At 38.6% G+C, this 18591-nt stretch overlaps 1 protein-coding gene across 4 annotated transcripts in view; it reads right to left on the reverse strand.

Moving 5' to 3' along the window:
* Positions 1 to 18591, reverse strand: part of PLEKHB2 (pleckstrin homology domain containing B2) — a 49162-nt gene that overhangs the window by 8515 nt on the left and 22056 nt on the right. For 2 of the 4 annotated variants that reach the window (XM_030840460.2, XM_030840459.2), the window contains exons 5-7: positions 17982 to 18021; positions 16611 to 16700; positions 6457 to 6565 (exon numbers count right to left, since the gene is read on the reverse strand). In XM_030840460.2, the coding sequence (XP_030696320.1) occupies positions 6457 to 6565; positions 16611 to 16700; positions 17982 to 18021 (239 nt within the window). The remainder of the gene's footprint in view (positions 1 to 6456; positions 6566 to 16610; positions 16701 to 17981; positions 18022 to 18591) is intronic. The other 2 variants (XM_030840461.3, XM_030840462.3) reach the window with 2 other exon arrangements.

The following is an 18591-nucleotide window of genomic DNA, read 5'->3' on the forward strand; positions in this document are numbered from 1 at the left end:
ACGTCACAAAGAAAGAAAACTACAGGCCAATATCACTGATGAATATAGATGCAAAATTCCTCAACAAAATAATAGCAAACAGAATCCAACAGCACAGTAAAAGAATCGTACACCATGATCAAGGGTGGTTTATTCCAGGAATGCAAGGATTCTTCAATATATGCAAATCAATCAACGTGACACACCATATTAACAAATTGAAGGAGAAAAACCATATGATCATCTCAATAGATGCAGAGAAAGCTTTCGACAAAATTCAACACCCATTTATGATAAAAACCCTCCAGAAAGTAGGCACAGAGGGAACTTTCCTCAACATAATAAAGGCCATATATGACAAACCCACAGCCAACATCGTCCTCAATGGTGAAAAACTGAAACCATTTCCACTAAGATGAGGAACAAGACAAGGTTGCCCACTCTCACCACTCTTATTCAACATAGTTTTGGAAGTTTTAGCCACAGCAATCAGATAAGAAAAGGAAGTAAAAGGAATCCAAATCGGAAAAGAAGAAGTAAAGCTGTCACTGTTTGCAGATGACATACTATACATAAAGAATCCTGAAGATGCTACCAGAAAACTACTAGAGCTAATCAATGAATTTGGTAAAGTAGCAGGATACAAAACTAATGCACAGAAATCTCTCGCATTCCTATACACTAAGGATGAAAAATCTGAAAGTGAAATCAAGAAAACACTCCTATTTACCATTGCAACAAAAAGAATAAAATATCTAGGAATAAACCTACCTAAGGAGGCAAAAGACCTGTATGCAGAAAATTATAAGACACTGATTAAAGAAATTAAGGATGATACAAATAGATGGAGAGATATACCATGTTCTTGGATTAGAAGAATCAACATTGTGAAAATGACTCTACTACCCAAAGCAATCTACAGATTCAGTGCAATCCCTATCAAACTACCACTGGCATTTTTCACAGAACTAGAACAAAAAATTGCACAATTTGTATGGAAACAGAAAAGACCCCTAATAGCCAAAGCAATCTTGAGAACGAAATATGGAGCTGGAGGAATCAGGCTGCCTGACTTCATACTATACTACAAAGCTACAGTAATCAAGACAGTATGGTACTGGCACAAAAACAGAAATATAGATCAATGGAACAGGATAGAAAGCCCAGAGATAAACCCATGCACATATGGTCACCTTATCTTTGATAAAGGAGGCAGGAATGTACAGTGGAGAAAGGACAGCCTCTTCAATAAGTGGTGCTGGGAAAATTGGACAGGTACATGTAAAAGTATGAGATTAGAACACTCCCTAACACCATACACAAAAATAAGCTCAAAATGGATTAAAGACCTAAATGTAAGGCCAGAAGCTATCAAACTCTTAGAGGAAAACATAGGCAGAACACTCTATGACATAAATCACACAAGATCCTTTTTGACCCACCTCCTAGAGAAATGGAAATAAAAACAAAAATAAACAAATGGGACCTAATGAAACGTCAAAGCTTTTGCACAACAAAGGAAACCATAAACAAGACCAAAAGACAACCCTCAGAATGGCAGAAAATATTTGCAAATGAAGCAACTGACAAAGGATTAATCTCCAAAATTTACAAACAGCAGCTCAATAACAAAAAAACAAACAACCCAATCCAAAAATGGGCAGAGACCTAAATAGACATTTCTCCAAAGAAGATATACAGACTGCCAAGAAACAGATGAAAGAATGCTCAACATCATTAATCATTAGAGTAATGCAAATCAAAACTACAAGGAGATATCATCTCACACCATCAGAATGGCCATCATCAAAAAATCTAGAAACAGTAAATGCTGGGGAGGGTGTGGAGAAAAGGGAACACTCTTGGACTGCTGGTGGGAATGTGAATTGGTACAGCCACTATGGAGAACAGTATGGAGGTTCCTTAAAAAGCTACAAATAGAACTACCATATGACCCAGCAATCCCACTACTGGGCATATACCTTGATAAAACCATAATTCAAAAAGAGTCATGTACCAAAATGTTCATTGCAGCTCTATTTACAATAGCCAAGAGATGGAAACAACCTAAGTGTCCATCATCAGATGAATGGATAAAGAAGATGTGGCACATATATACAATGGAATATTACTCAGCCATAAAAAGAAATGAAATTGAGTTATTTGTAGTGAGGTGGATGGACCTAGAGTCTGTCATACAGAGTGAAGTCAGAAAGTGAAAGACAAATACCATATGCTAACACGTATATATGGAATCTAAGAAAAAACAAATGTCATGAAGAACCTAGGGGTAAGATGGGAATAAAGACACAGACCTAGTAGAGAATGGACTTGAGGATATGGGGAGGGGGAAGGGTAAGCTGTGACAAAGTGAGAGAGTGGCATGGACATATATACACTACCAAACGTAAAGTAGATAGCTAGTGGGAAACAGCCGCATAGCACAGGGAGATCAGCTCGGTGCTTTGTGACCACCTGGATGGGTGGGATAGGGAGGGTGGGAGGGAGGGAGACGCAAGAGGGAAGAGATATGGTAACATATGTATATGTATAACTTTTTCATTTTGTTATAAAGCAGAAAGTAACACACCATTGTAAAGCAATTATACTCCAATAAAGATGTTAAAAAAAAATGTTTAATCCACATTTAAAAAAAGAAAAAAAAAAGATCCCCTGAAAAATCTAAATCTGCATTCCCTCCGTTAGACCCCCAGAGGGATCTCCTCAATGCATGCCCAGGAGCCAACTTCTTCTGTTCCTACCAGGGAGCTAAGTTCTTTTTTTAAAAAAATAAATTTATTTATTTATTTATTTTTGGCTGCATTGGGTCTTCGCTGCTGCATGCGGGCTTTTCTCCAATTGCGGCGAGTGGGGGCTCCTCTTTGTTGTGGTGTGCAGGCTTCTCATTGCGGTGGCTTCTCTTACTGTGGAACACAGGCTCTAGGCACGCAGGCTTCAGTAGTTGTGGCGCACGGGCTTAGTTGCTCCGCAGCACGTGGGATCTTCCCAGACTAGGGATCGAACCCGTGTCCCCTGCATTGGCAGGCGGATTCTTAACCACTGCGCCACCAGGGAAGTCCCAGGAGCTAAGTCCTTAACAAAGTCAACTAGGGACATTTCCAAGTTGTACTTATTTTAATTATCTAATTTAACTAAACTTTACATAAATGATCAAAACACGAATGTAGAAAAGGCAGATACTGTTTCTATGACAATTAAGTTAGATACTTTAGGAAAGTCTAAATAAAGGCAAGTAACTTTTACAAATTATCATCAAACCAACGAATTGAGTAAACAATAAAAGATGGGGGAGAAGACACCAAGAATCACAAAATCTAGAGGTCTGCTCTCAGACTTGGCCCTGGAAACTGTAGTGCAATTATGTGTCACATGAGTACCATCTCTGTAAGAGAGAAACAGAGGACTCTGACCAAAGGAGCCAACTCAAACCAAAGACCTCAAGCCCACAACAAGAGACAGCTGAACAAATGTCCACTAACGTGGGAAAATTAAAACAGAATACTTATAGTGTGTACACAGCACTCTGAGCACTTTTAAATTGGCTGCCCGGCCACCAGTCCCCAATCATATTAAAGAGAAGGGCTTTAACCTTCTCTGCACGACCAGGGCCTCTATGGACACTGCAAGGCAGTGTGTCATGAAGCTGGCAAAGCACCGGAGTGTCTTAGACAGGCTGACTGAAGAGCTCCTGTCTGGTTACCAGCACGATGCTGCAGTGGGACGACCACTACTGAGCAGCCCTTCCACAGCAAGCACCCTGCTAGCTGGTCACAGCACAAATGCCGAATGCCTATGGACTGCACTCAGCCCTCAGTAGCAAGTATTCTGAGGTGGCCCCAAGTGTGCTGTCTCTTTTTTCATCATCGAAGTCAAAGGCAAGGATGGAATCCTATGTACAGAAATTCCCTTCACAAGCACAAGCACAGAACTTCTGCTTTTGTACAGAATTAGAAACAGCTGGGATTATCCCAGTCTGTGGCCTAGGGGCTGAATAAAAGACTGGTTCTCATCAGACGATTAGGCTAGGGCTTAAAAACCTTAATAATGATTAAAAACCGACCACCAACCCCAAAATAAATGGGGAAAAAAATAATTCATACAAGGGAAAATCTAATTTGTAAACAACTGTACAATGTTTATCTTTGCCAGTCATCATACAAATGTAAACTAAAGCAACCTGACTCCATGTTAAGACCTTATCAAAACTTTCAGGGCTTCCCTGGTGGCGCAGTGGTTGAGAGTCCGCCTGCCGATGCAGGGGACGCGTGTTCGTGCCCCGGTCCGGGAAGATCTCACATGCCATGGAGCGGCTAGGCCCGTGAGCCATGGCCGCTAAGCCTGCGCGTCCAGAGCCTGTGCTCCGCAGCGGGAGAGGCCACAACAGTTAGAGGCCCGCGTACCGCAAAAAAAAAAAAACCTTTCAGAGCACAACAACAGGTAATCTTTATGGGACTACAGAGAAACCAGTACATCACTAACTCCTAGTGGCATTATAAACTGATGAACTATTCTGGAAATTAACTTGGTAAATGGTATCAAGACTTACTGTAATACTGTCAGATGAAATGATATAAAGTCTGAATTTCCCTCAAAACAATCCAGAGGTGGGGAGAGAAGGTACAGGTGAAACAAGATGTGGTAACTGTTGAAGCTGGTAACAGGCAAATTTGACAGTTCATTTACTGTCTCTACTTTTGTATGTTTGAAAACTTTTATAATTTTTTAATGGTATCAAAAGAAACAAAAATGTTTTTGCCCTTTGACATATTAATTTAATATAGAGAAATCAGAAATGTATTCTAAGACATATTTAACAGGAATGAAAAAGAAAATGATTAGAAATATTCAAAGCAATATCTACGATAGTAAAAATGAAAAGAAAAAAGTAAAGGCTTAACTAATAATACATCACCCCACATGACAGTATGCAATCATTAAAAATACTTAATGGGCTTCCCTGGTGGCGCAGTGGTTGAGAGTCCGCCTGCTGACGCAGGGGACACGGGTTCGTGCCCCGGTCCGGGAAGATCCCACATGCCACGGAGCGGCTGAGCCCGTGAGCCATGGCCGCTGAGCCTGCACGTCCAGAGCCTGTGCTCCGCAACGGGAGAGGCCACAATAGTGAGAGGCCCGCGTACCGCAAAAGAAAAAAAAATACTTAAAAAGATTATGTAGCACTCTGAACAAAATACATAAAATTTTATTGATAAAATGAGAATAGAATGCAAAAAGTAATGTAAGAGAACAAAGATGAAACAATTATTTTACATGGGGAAAATAATTCAAACAAAAATAGTTGTGCTAGGATTAGAGGATAGACAGATAGTTCATTTTTCAGCATCATTATTTTATCAGTTTTCAACTTGACATGAAAAAAAAAAAATCAAGCAAGGCAGAATCCTTCAGCCTATGCTAGATGAGTGCACTGCATCAGATTCCAGACACAGATAACAGGAGAAACTCTCTTGTATTAGGTGCTAATGCATGAGAAACCAAAGTAACCACCACTAACCTAAAGGACACTTTGAGTCTGGGGCCGGCCAAATCCAGAGACCCCGTGGTAGCCCCCTTGGCTTCTCTGCGGCATTAATATCAGTGACCACACACCCTTCTGGTAACACACTCTCCTTCTACTGCTTCTGCGTTAAGGCACTGTGCTAGGTTTGCTCACAGCCACTTAGAGTTCAGATCTCTTGGAAAGCTCTGGGCTCCCATTCCAGTTGGTCTATTCACCAACTCACTCTCCTGTGTGTCGCTCTGACAAGCAATATCCACTGTGACCTGCCCCTGCCTGACTTCACCTGCTCATTGGAGTCTGGGTGTGGCCTCACTCTTCAGGCCATCAGGCACGTAGCTCTGGTCCCTCTTGCCCTGGTTGTAGGCGCCAGCATATTCCTGCACCTCCGCCCTGTAGACTTCCCCTGACCATGCTGCCCCAAGACTTGATGCCTCCTACACAGGCCAGTCATTCATACCTAACAACTTGTTTCGGGTGAGGTGGAAGATGAAAGGAACCCATTAAAAGCCCAGAATAAACATAAGCCCTCCCAGGCCTCTACTTCACCTGCAAAATGGAACATCACACCTAAGTAGTGATAATTTTTGAAGGATATTACCAGAAGGAAAAAAAAGAGAAAGATTACCTTTTATCCCTTAAAATGGGCCTCTTAGTTTGGTTGCTTCTTAATGTAAATGAATTTCAGTAAGTACAAATTCTCTTCTTGGGGATGAATCTGGATACAATAGTGAAGTTTTAAAAATCAAGCCCACTCTAACTTTTGTGAAGCAGTGTGAAGATATATAATGATTTTTTTTTTTTTTAAGTAGTGGAGTGATTTCTAGTCTAACCAGAAGAAACATAGCTCACCTTAAATTGAGAAATAAAAATTCTTCAGGATTTATTGATCTACTCACTAAATGAAGAGAAACAAGGAATGAAAGGCTGGCATAAGTTACCTGCATATGGGTACTGGTAGGGTACAGCATAAGCCTGCCCATTTGCAGCATAGACAACTTGAGTTCCTGGCGGGTATGCACCACTGTATGGACCATAGCCATATGCCTGCTGAAAAGATATAGGCCCATTAGAAATACAATTTTGAAATTTCAACATCCATTTATAATAAAAACTCTCAACAAAGTGGGTATAAAGAGAACATTCCTCAATATAATAAAAGCTATATATGACAAGCCCATAGCTAGCATCATACTCAATGGTGAAAAACTGAAAGCATTTCCTCTAAGATCAGGAACAAGACAAGGATGTCCACTCTCATCACTTTTATTCAACATACTATTGGAAGGCCTAGCCAGAGCAATTAGACAAGGAAATAAAAGGCATCCAAACTGGAAAGGGAAAAGTAAAACTGTCACTACTTGCAGATGACAGAATATTACATATAGAAAACCCTAAAGGCTCCACAAAAAAACTGTAAGAATAAATGAATTCAGTAAAGTTGCAGGATACGAAATCAACATACAGAAACCTGTTGCGTTTCTATACATTAATAACAAACGTTCAGAAAGGGAAATTAAGAAAACGATCCCATTTACAACTGCATCAAAAACAATAAATTATTAACATATACACACTACTATATATAAAATAGATAATCAACAAGGACCTACTGTATAGCACAGGGAACTCTACTCAATACTCTGTGATAACCTATATGGGAAAAGAAACTGAAAACGAATAGATATATGTGTATGTATAACTGAATCACTTTGCTGTACACCTGAAACTAACACAACATTGTAAATCAACTATACCCTAATATAAAATAAAAATTAAAAAGCAAAACAAAAACAAACAAAAAAACAATAAAATACCTAGGAATAAATTTAACCAAGGAGGTGAAACGCCTGTACACTGAAAACTATAAGGCACTGATGAAAGAAACTGAAAATACAAATAACTGGAAAGATATTCCAAGCTAATGGATTGGAAGAATAGTTAAATGTCCATACTATCCAAAGTAATCTACAGATTCAATGCAATCCTTAACAAACTTCCAATGGCATTTTTTGCAAAAACAGAACAATCTTAAAATTTGTATGAAACTACAAAAGACCCAAAATATCCAAAGAAAGAAGAATAAAGCTGGAGGCATCATGCTCCCAGATTTCAAACTATACTACAACTCAACAGCAAAAAAATAACCTGATTAAAAAATGGGCCGAAGAACTGAATAGACAACTTCCCAAAGAAGAAAACAAATGGCCAACAGGCACATGAAAAGATACTCAACATTACTGATCATCAGGGAAATGCAAATCAAAACCACAATGAGGTATCACCTCACACCTGTTAGAATGACTATTATTAAAAAGACAAGAGGGCTTCCCTGGTGGCACAGTGGTTGAGAGTCCGCCTGCCGATGCAGGGGACACGGGTTCGTGCCCCGGTCCAGGAAGATCCCACATGCCACGGAGCGGCTGGGCCCGTGAGCCATGGCCACTGAGCCTGCACGTCCGGAGCCTGTGCTCCACAACAGGAGAGGCCACAACAGTGAGAGGCCTGCGTACTGCAAAAAAAAAAAAAAAAAAAAAAAAGACAAGAAATAACAAGTGGCACGGATGTGGAGAAAAGGGAACCCTCATACACAGCTGACAGGAATATAAATTGGTGCCTCCAAAAAGGAAAACAGTAATGGAAGGAAGTTCCTGAAAAAATTAAACACAGAACTAACAGTTGATTCAGCAATTCCACTTCTGGGTATTCATCCAAAGGAAACAAAAACATTAACTCAAAAAGATATCTGTATCCCCATGTTCACTGCATCATTATTTACAATAGCTAAGATATGGAAACAACCTAAGTGTCCATCAGCAAATGGATAAAGAAGATGTGGTCCAAATATACAATGGAATATTAATCTGCCATTAAAAAAGGACATCTTGGGGGCTTCCCTGGTGGCACAGTGGTTGAGAGTCCACCTGCCAATGCAGGGGACACGGGCTCAAGCCCTGGTCCGGGAAGATCCTACATGCCACAGAGCAACTAAGCCCGTGCACCACAACTACTGAGCCTGCGCTCTAGAGCCCGTGAGCCACAACTACTGAAGCCCATGCACCCAGAGCCCATGCTCCACAAGAGAAGCCACTGCAAAGAGAAGCCCGCACAAGGCAACAAAGAGTAGCCCCCGCTCACCACAACTAGAGAAAGCCCACGTGCAGCCACGAAGACCCAATGCAGCCAAAAATTAAATAAATAAATAAATAAATAAATCATGGGGATATAATATACAGCATGGTGACTACAGTTAATAATACTATACTGCATATTTGAAAGTTGCGAAGAGGGTATGTATTAAAAATTTTCAACACAAGAAAAAAAATTCTTTATGGTGACAGATTTTAACTAGACCTAGTGCAGTGATTATTTTGCAATATATACAAATACAGATCATTATGTTGCATACCTGAAACTAATAAAATGTTGCATGTCAATTATACCTCAATTTTGAAAAATACGATTTGGAAACCACCGGGAATATATTAAAATTGGTTCTCCAAGTTGCAGTCAATAAAGTTTGACACTCTATTAAAAAAATAAAGAACATGACGGGACTTCCCTGGTGGTCCAGTGGCTAAGACTCCACGCTCCCAATGAAGGGGGCCCAGGTTCCATCCCTGGTCAGGGAACTAGATCCCGCACACATGCCACTACTAAGAGATCATTCCCATGCCACAACTAAAGATCCCACACACCGCAACTAAGACCTGGTGCTGCCCAATAAATAAATAAATATTTTAAAAATAATAACAATAAATAAAGAACATGAGACAGTGTGCTTATGCCCTTTGTTTTAAGATCCTAAAAAAACAAACACACAACTGGACTCTACTTTCAGGCTGTAAAATAAAGTAGGTGGAAAACACAACAAAAAAGAGAACTGGACTTGCCAGAGATTCCAATTTCATTTCAGCTGTACCACTAACTTGACCTTCAGTAAGTCATCTAACTACTGTAGGCCTTGTTTTGTTCATCTCTAAAATGATCAGTTTGGACCAGGTGATAAACAAGATTCATCCAAAGCCAGTTTTCTCTTGGTGAAGCCAGCCTAGCAGCAAAACCCTCCCCAGCCCAATTACCAGCAGTTCCTGGCAGGAGAATATAAAAGACTGATACTGGGGGGTCTGAGGTCTGAGGCCTGGGCAGGTGACTGGCAGTTTTCCACAAGGACATGCCTATGAAAGGGCATTGCCAGAAATGGGCAGTGGACTGCCTCCACTGACCAAGTAAAGGACTACCGTATACTGGGAAATACGGAGATGAAAGGCCTGACCTTCTTTATGAGCTCACAGGTGGTGACAGGGCAGACATGTTTACAGACAATTACAATTATTGTCATTATGTGACAAAGGCTATACACAGGGGAGAACAGGGAGCTATGGCCTGGCAAATACGTATGTAGATCTAAACCTGTTATCTTACAAAAGCAGGAGACAGAATGTATGCTTCTGTAAGACAGAATAGACGCAGACGTTGTTTTCTCTATTCTTCCTTCTAAGTACAACTGAAAACCCTGGACACTATACATACAACAAACACAAGGAGACTCTGAAAGGTAGAGAGAAAGCAGGTGACTGTCTAGGGACTTCATGACCCTAAGAAGGACACACAGTGAGTTCCCTGGGTTTTCTTTTTGCCTCCTACATCCGACTGGATAATGTAGAAGCGGCAACCAAGAAATGCCAACCTTTCTTGGTCTGCCTCAAGGAAAGCCTGCTGTCTCTACCCAAAGAGCCTAAGAAGGAAAAGGCCAATCTGGCAAGAGAGACCATTTTCACTCCAGCCAAACAACACAAAAATAGCTGTGGCTATTACTCCCACCAGCAAAGTCCAGTATGGAGAAAGACGCTCTCCCACCCCCATCTCAAACAGTGTCAGAGAAGGCCAAGTGGGAAGCTGGGAATTTCATTGCTACCAGATGGAAACAGGCTACCTCCAGTCCCATACCACAGTGTCAGTGGAGACCATGCAAGGAGCCAGAACTCCCATCTCTGCCCAGCAGAAACAAGGTGCCCCTTCCTGTCCTGCTGGAGTAGGATCAACAGAGACCCAGTGGAGAGCAAGTACTTCCACAACCTCTTATCAGTAACCATAGTATCAGTGAAGGCTAGTGGGGAGCAGCAGGGAAAGTCCCTCCAACTCCCAGGCAGGCTGGTGTCACAGAGACCTAGAGAAGGGCCTGAATTCCCAGCCCTCTCAGCAGTGACAATGAGCCAGTGTCAAATGGGACCCAGGGGACAACCTGGACTTCCACCGTTACATGAAGGAACAAAGCAGACCCCCTCTTCACCCAGCGGAGGAGCATTAGGAGGAAGTCTGCTAAAATGCAAGACTTAAGTAGATTCAGTCTTATAATATTTAAAATGTCCAGGTTTTGATAAAGAATAATTGGTCATACCAAGAACCAGGAAGATCTCAAACTGGATGACAAAAGACAACAAAAGAGACCAACACCAAGATGACAAAGATGTTGGAATTACCTGGGAAGGATTTTAAAGCAGTTATCATTAAAATATTTCAATAAGTAATTAAGAACATGTTTGAAATTCATAAAAGAAACAGGAAGTCTCCACAAAACCAGAAAAATATCAGGAAAAACTATATAAAGATATATATCAAGAATAACCAATGAAAATTTTAGAAATATAAAAATAACTAATAAATTATTCAATGAATGGACTCAACAACAAATAGAGATGACAAATAATCAATGAACATGAATATAAAGAGTAGAAATTACCTAATTAGAACAGAGAAAAAGCAGATTGAAGAAAAAAATGAACAAAAACTCTGAGACATGTGGGACATCTAACATCTGCGTCATCAGTTTCATTAGAGAAAGAGGGTGGGTCTAAAACAACATTCCAGAAATAATAGGTTAAAATTTCCCAAATTTAGCAAGAAACATAAACCTACGTATTCAAGAAACTGAATGAACACCAAATAAGATAAATCCCCAAATACACACATCAGAGTCAAACTTCTGAAAACTAAAGACAAGGAAAGTAGCCAGAAACAATGCACTACGTACACGGGGGAAAAAAATTCAAATGATAGCAGATTTCTAATCAGAAATCAGGAGAGCCAGAGGAAATAGCACACATTTATCAAGTGCTGAAAGAAATGTCAACTCAGAATTCTATACTACTGAAAATATTCTTCAGAACAAAGATGAAATTGAGACATTCTCAGATGAAGGAAAACTGAGGATCTGTTGCCAGCAGATCTATCCTAAGAGAATGACAAAAGGAAGTTCACTAAACAGTAAATAATAAACGAAATCTTGAAACATCAGGAGGTAAAAAAATATGGTCAAAGCAGAATACATGTAAACATAATAAAAATCACATCTTGATTTTTCTAATAAGTTTGACAGCTGTAGCAAAATCTATAACACCATCTAATATGGTTCTCAATACATGTAAAAGAAATACTTAAAACAATTATACCATAAAATGAGAGAGAAAAAAGGAATTTAGAGGTAATGGTTTGATACTTCACTGGACTGGTAAAATGTGAACACCGGACTTTGAAAAATATGTGTACATGTATAATGTGACAACTAGAGCAACCATTAAAATAGCAATACAAAGAGATACTCAAAACATTACAGATACATCAAAATGTAATTCTAAAACATGTTCTATGGGAATTCCCTGGCAGTCCAGTGGTTAGGACTCTGCGCTCTCACCACCAAGGGCCTGGGTTAGCTCCCTGGTCGGGGAACTAAGGTCCCACAAGCCGCGCAGTGCAGCCAAAAAATAAATAAAAGTAAAAATAAATAAATAATAAGATAAAATAAAACATGTTCTAGTAACTCACAAAAAGCTTAAGTAAAAGAACATACAGAAATGAAAAACAGAACCAAAGGAAAACAAAAAATAAAATGGCATACTTAACGTATCAAAATTACATCATATGCAAATGGTCGGTGGGGAAGGTTAAGAGTGATGGTGTTTAAGGGTACAAACTTGTAACAAGTATTAAATAAGCCTTGAGATCTAATCCATCATATAATGAATATAGACAATAATATCATGCTTTAATTATGTAGTGTAATAAATATTGCTACATTTGCAATCATTTAAAATATATAAAGGTATCAAAATAACAGATAGTACACCTTAAACTTACACAATAAAAAAATGTAAATGGCCTAAATATACCAGTTACAAGATAGAGATTTGTCAGATGGTGGGATGAGGGGATGACCCAACTATATGCTGTCTATAAGAAACTTCAAATGTAATATGTATGTTGAAAGAAAAAAGATGGGAAAAGAGATATCATGCAAACATTAATAAAAAGGAAGCAGAAGTGGCTACATTAATATCAGATAGAGTAGACATGAGACTAAAGAAAATTATCAGAAACAGAGAAGAACATAACATAATGATAATAGGGTTAATCCAGCAAGAAAATATAAGTGTGTATGGACCAAATGACAGAGCTGCACACATAAATTAGACAACTTATATAAATGAAAAGGACCAATTCCTCAAAAAGTATAAAATACCACAACCCATTCAATATGAAATAGAGAATGAATAGTCCTGTAACTATTAAGAAAACAGAATTTGTAATTTAAAATATCCCCCAAAAGAAATCTCCAGGCAGGCCCAGACAGTTTCACTGGAAATGTCTACCAAGTGATTAAAGAAGAATTAACATCACTTCTACACAATATCTTCTAGAAAATACAAGAGCATGGAACAGTTCCTTAACTTATATAAAGTCAGTACCACCTGATAACAAAATAAAACAGAGTACAAAAAAAGAAAACTACAGACCAATATCCCTCATGAATACAGTTGCAAAAACTCCTAATAAATATTAGCAAACATAGAATTCAGCAATAAATAAAAAGAATTATACACCACAACCTAGTGAGATTTATTCCAGGGATGCAAAGCTGGTTCAGTATTCAAAAATCAATGTAACCCACCATATTTAAGTTTTTAAAAAAAAGGTTTAAAAAAAAATCACATGACCAAATCAATTGATGCAGAAAAGGTATTTGACAAAATCCAACACCCATTCATGGTAAACACTCAGAAAACTAAAAAAAAGAAGGACTTTCTTCAACTTGACAAACAACATCTACAAAAGACATCACACTTAGTGTGGAAAAACTGAACGCATTCCCCGTAAAATCAGGAACAAGGCAAGAATGCCTGCTCTCACCACTGCTCTTCAATATAATATTGGAAGTTCTAACCAGGGCAATAAGGCAAGGCAAGGCAAGGAAATAGAAGGTACACAGACTACAAAGGAAGAAATAACTCTATTTGTAGATGACATGACTGTCTATGTAGTATATTCCAAAGAATCTAAAATAAAATACTTGGACTTCCCTGGTGGCACAGTTATTAAGAATCCGCCCGCCAATGCAGGGGACATGGGTTCGAGCCCTGGTCCAGGAAGATCCCACATGCCGTGGAGCAACTAAGCCCACGCGCCACAACTAATGAGCCTGCGCTCTAGAGCCCACGAGCCACGGCTACCGAAGCCCGCGCACTTAGAGCCCATGCTTGGCAAGAAAGAGAAGCCACCACAATGAGAAGCCCGCGCACCGCAAACGAAGAGTAGCCCCCGCTCGCTGCAACTAGAGAAAGCCCGTGCACAGCAACGAAGACCCAAAACAGCCAATAAATAAATAAATTTATAAAATAAAATACTTATAGAACCAATAAGTGAGTTTAGTAATAAGCTCACAGGCTACAAGATCAACATATAAAAATCAACTGTGTTTCTATATACTAGCAATAAACATGGAGAAAATGAAATTTGAAATACCATATACAAAAATTCAAAAAAAAGAGAAATATTTAAGTATAAATCTAACAAAAAACATACAGGATTTATATATTGAAAGCTACAAAATGCTAGTGGAAAAAAATCAAACAGGATCTAAATAGACAGTCCATTTTCATGGATTGGAAGCTCAACATAATAAAGATGTCAATGCTTCCCCAAAAAACCTGATTTCTATCAAAATCCCAGAAAGATTTTGTTGTACATTTAGACAAATTTACATGGAAAGTAAGTGGAATCAGAATAGCTAAAAGAATTCTGAAAAGGAAGAATGAAGTGGGGGGAATCAGCCTACCCAATCTCAAGACTTATTATTGATATATAGCTACAGTAATCAAGTCTGTGTGGTATCAGAGGATGGAACAGACAGAGAACCCAGAAACAGACACACATAAATACAGCCAACTGATTTTTTACAGAGATGCAAAACCAATTCCAGAAAGGATTAACAGTCTTTTCAACAAATAGTGATGGGACAATTGAACATCCATATGCAAAAAAAAAAAAAAGAACCTCAACATAACCCTCTCACCTTATTCAAAATTAACTGACAACAGAAAAGACTCGTGTATAAATCCTAGGAGTATGAAACTTTCAGAAGATAACATAGGAGAAAATCTTGGGAAACTTGGTCTAGGTGAAGTGTTAAACATGACAACAAAACACAGTCCATAAAAGGAAAAACTGATAAATTGGACTGCATCAAAATTAAAAACTCTGTGAAAGGCACTGTCAAGAGAATAAAAAGATATGCTACTGATCACATATCTGACAAAGGATTCCTATCTCAAACATATATATAAGAACTCTCAAAACTCAACAATAAAAAAATAATAAGTAGAAAATGAGCAAATGACATGAAGACATATCTCACTGAACAGGATATATGGATGGCAAGTAAGCACATAAAAAGATGTTCAACATCACAAGCTATAGGAAATGCCAATTAGGATCACAGTGAAATATCACTACACACCTATCGGAATAGTTAAAATAAAAAACAGCGACAACAGCAAATGCTGGTGAGGATACAGAGAAAGTAAACCACACATACACTACTGATGGGAAAGAGAAATAGTAGAGAAACTCTGGAAAGCAGTTTGTCAGCTTTTTAAAAAACTAATCATATACTTACCATACATTCAACTCAGCAATTACATTTTGGGGCACTTATCCCAGGGAAATAAAACTTTATGTCTGCATAACAACCTGTACATGAGTGTTCACATAAGGTTTATTGGTAACAGCCAAAATCTAGAAACAACCAAAATGTCTCCCAATAGTTAAACGTTCAATACATAATGTGATACGTCCATACCATGGCATACTACTCAGCAATAAAAAGGAACAGACTATTGACACATGCAACAATTTGGATGACTCTCAAAGGCGTTGTGCTTAGTGAAAACATCAAAAGATTTCAAAAGATCACGTGTTATATGATTCCATGTATATAACACTGTGGAAATGACAAAGTTATACAGATGGCAAACAAATCAGTGGTTGACAGGAGTAAGGGAAGGGGAAGAAGGGTGTGACTATAAGAGGGTGTAGCAGGAAGAAGATATTATGAACAGTTTTATATCTTGATTGAGGTGGCGGTTATACAAATCTACACATATGATAAAATGACATGGAACCAGACATAAACATTGTACCAATTTCAAATTCCTGGTTTTGATTTTATCTACCATGTAACAGCTGGGGAAATGGGTGAAGAGTACATGAGACATGAGATTTCTCCATATTACCTTTGCAACTTCTTGTGAATCTATAATTATTTCAAAATTAAAAGTAAAAAAAAAAAAAAATCAAAGTGCCTCCCACAGGAGACTTCTATATGTAGCACTGAATGCCTGGCACCTCTAACTAGGGGACACCACAAGGTATTGGGCATGTGATTTTTGTTTTTAAGGTTTTGTTTTTGTTTTTTCAAAATAAAAAAAGCATTTTTTCTGATGATAGAGAGTATTCAAGTAAATAATTAAGTATAAACTTGAATCATCAAAATCATATTACCATGATTCATTTTTAGGTCTATCTTAAAAAGAAAATGTGAACAGGAAGATTATAAAGCAGTTGCTTTATTTTAGGAAAGCAAAAGATGGTAACAATCTATTTAAAAAAGAAAAGTTTAAAGAAGAAAGGGTTTACAGTACATTTCTAATTTCTCTGATACTGGCTGGCTCAAAGTTTTCTTTTGTTTTAAAAGCACAGTAGCACAGAGACGCCAAGTTTCCCTCACTTGGATTCTATAAGGCAAAGATTTGCTCCCTACCTCAGGGGTTGGTGCAGCATAGGCTGTGTAAGGAGGTGGGGAGGAAACCACGGCAGTCTCGTCATACACGATTTCTGAGCCAACATAAGCCTTGAGAGGAGAGAAAGTATGAAAACAAGTGAGTTGCCACAAAGCAACTAAAGGCTCTTATGATACTATACCCTTTTATTTAGTAAATAAAAAAATTAATAAAAGCCGAAAAGTTTAATCTTTGAAGAGGAAATATAACAGCTCTCTGAGAAGCAATGACTAGCAGGACCACCCTCCCCTTGCCCACCACCCAGCACTCCAGTGTCCTTTGAATTCAGGAGGATGTGGCCCTCCTCAGCCACCAGCAGGGGGCAGAAGTAGAGTTCTCACTGCCCAAGAAGGCCACAGGGCCTCCACTGTTACCCAGCCCTTTTAAAAGATGTTACACCACTCTCAATATCCCTTCTGTTCACAAATAAAAATCCTACAATCTAAAACGTAGCAGTCAGGGATATGTTCTACACTCACAATCTGGTTCTTCCATTAAAAAATTTAAAAATCTTTCAGTAAATTACCCCCCGGTGGAAAACAAAAATATGTGTGCTCTTTTTAAAAATATCCACGTGAAGAATCACCTTAGCTCTTGCCCCTAACTATATGAATCATCAATACTAACTTCATTCAAGTAAAGGATTTTCATCGAAGAAAAGGTAACTGGACCTGTAATCTTAGGAGGAAGAACAGTCCTGAGCTAACAAAACTAGGAAAAAACAGCATTTGGATATTAAGTCTTTTTACTTTCTTTTCCCACCTGTACAAATTCTTTTAAAAGCACCATCTACCTTTCTCTTTCCTTCCTAGAGAAATAAATGAAAAAATAAAACCCTACCTGAAGAATGAAAATGTTGACCACAGAGCGAATTGCCTTTGATTCCCTGACAAGACACTAAGATGGTACCACTAGCCTCTACAAATGGGGTTTACTGTCTCAGTTACTTCCTAAAGTCAGAAGAAACTAGAGACAAGTACAAGTCCCAAAAATGTTTATTTCACAGGCTGAGATGCTTTCATGAAAAGGACCCTGTGGTCCCTTTTGTGCCTTCTCTGTAAACGGCAGCAGAATTCAAAGTGTTGCAAATCTTTGTGAGATACAAACATTTCTAGAAAACAACACTGGGACCAGTGTGCCTGTGTTAGGAGGGCTCCTCCTGCCAAAATGTTTTGGCAAAATCCAGCTTCCTCACTGTCAGCGAAACACAGCCTGCCTATCTCTGCTTGCTCATCCTGGGCCGGATGGCAAAAAAACCCTCTTCCCCATTTCCCTTCTTAACCTCCTGTTCTCCCGTTTGTTACAGCAAGACTAAGTGAAAACATTACTAGTGACTGCCATTAGCAACTTACTGTGTTTGTCCTGGAATCCTGAAGCGTAAATTTCCAGGCCCTGAAGAAAAGAAAGAGGTACTTTATTTCAGGCAATCCGACATCTATCTCAACGGTTCTCAAACCTGCATTGGCATCGGAATTTCTGAAAAAGCTTGTTTTTAAGAGCAGATCTGAAGCCCTTGCCTCAAGACGTACTCAATCAACTTATCTAAGACATGCACTAGGAATATATGATATGTAAAGAAATAAATCTATAGTACATATGTAATATTTAAAGCATAATCTACTCTACAGTTTTTCCTTTACTTTTTAAATAAATGTAAAATGTACCATACTTAACTATACTAGAACTAGCAGTATCTCTTCATGTTATACACACAGATCTACCTGATTTTTTTAATGGCTACATAATGTTCCATGATATGAGATTTAGATGGTCAGCAATATTTTGCTATTAAAAATAATGCTGGTATTTGAGAAACTGACCTATAACGTATGTAAGTTTAAGGTGTACAACATGATGACCTGACACGTATATCATGAATTGATTACCACAATAAGCTAACACCTCCAGGACCCCCGCACATGATTAGCTTTTTATTTTTTCTGGTGATAACACTTAAGATCT

The sequence above is a fragment of the Globicephala melas genome, chromosome 7, assembly GCF_963455315.2.
Source record: "Globicephala melas chromosome 7, mGloMel1.2, whole genome shotgun sequence".
NCBI classification, from domain to species: Eukaryota; Metazoa; Chordata; class Mammalia; order Artiodactyla; family Delphinidae; genus Globicephala; species Globicephala melas.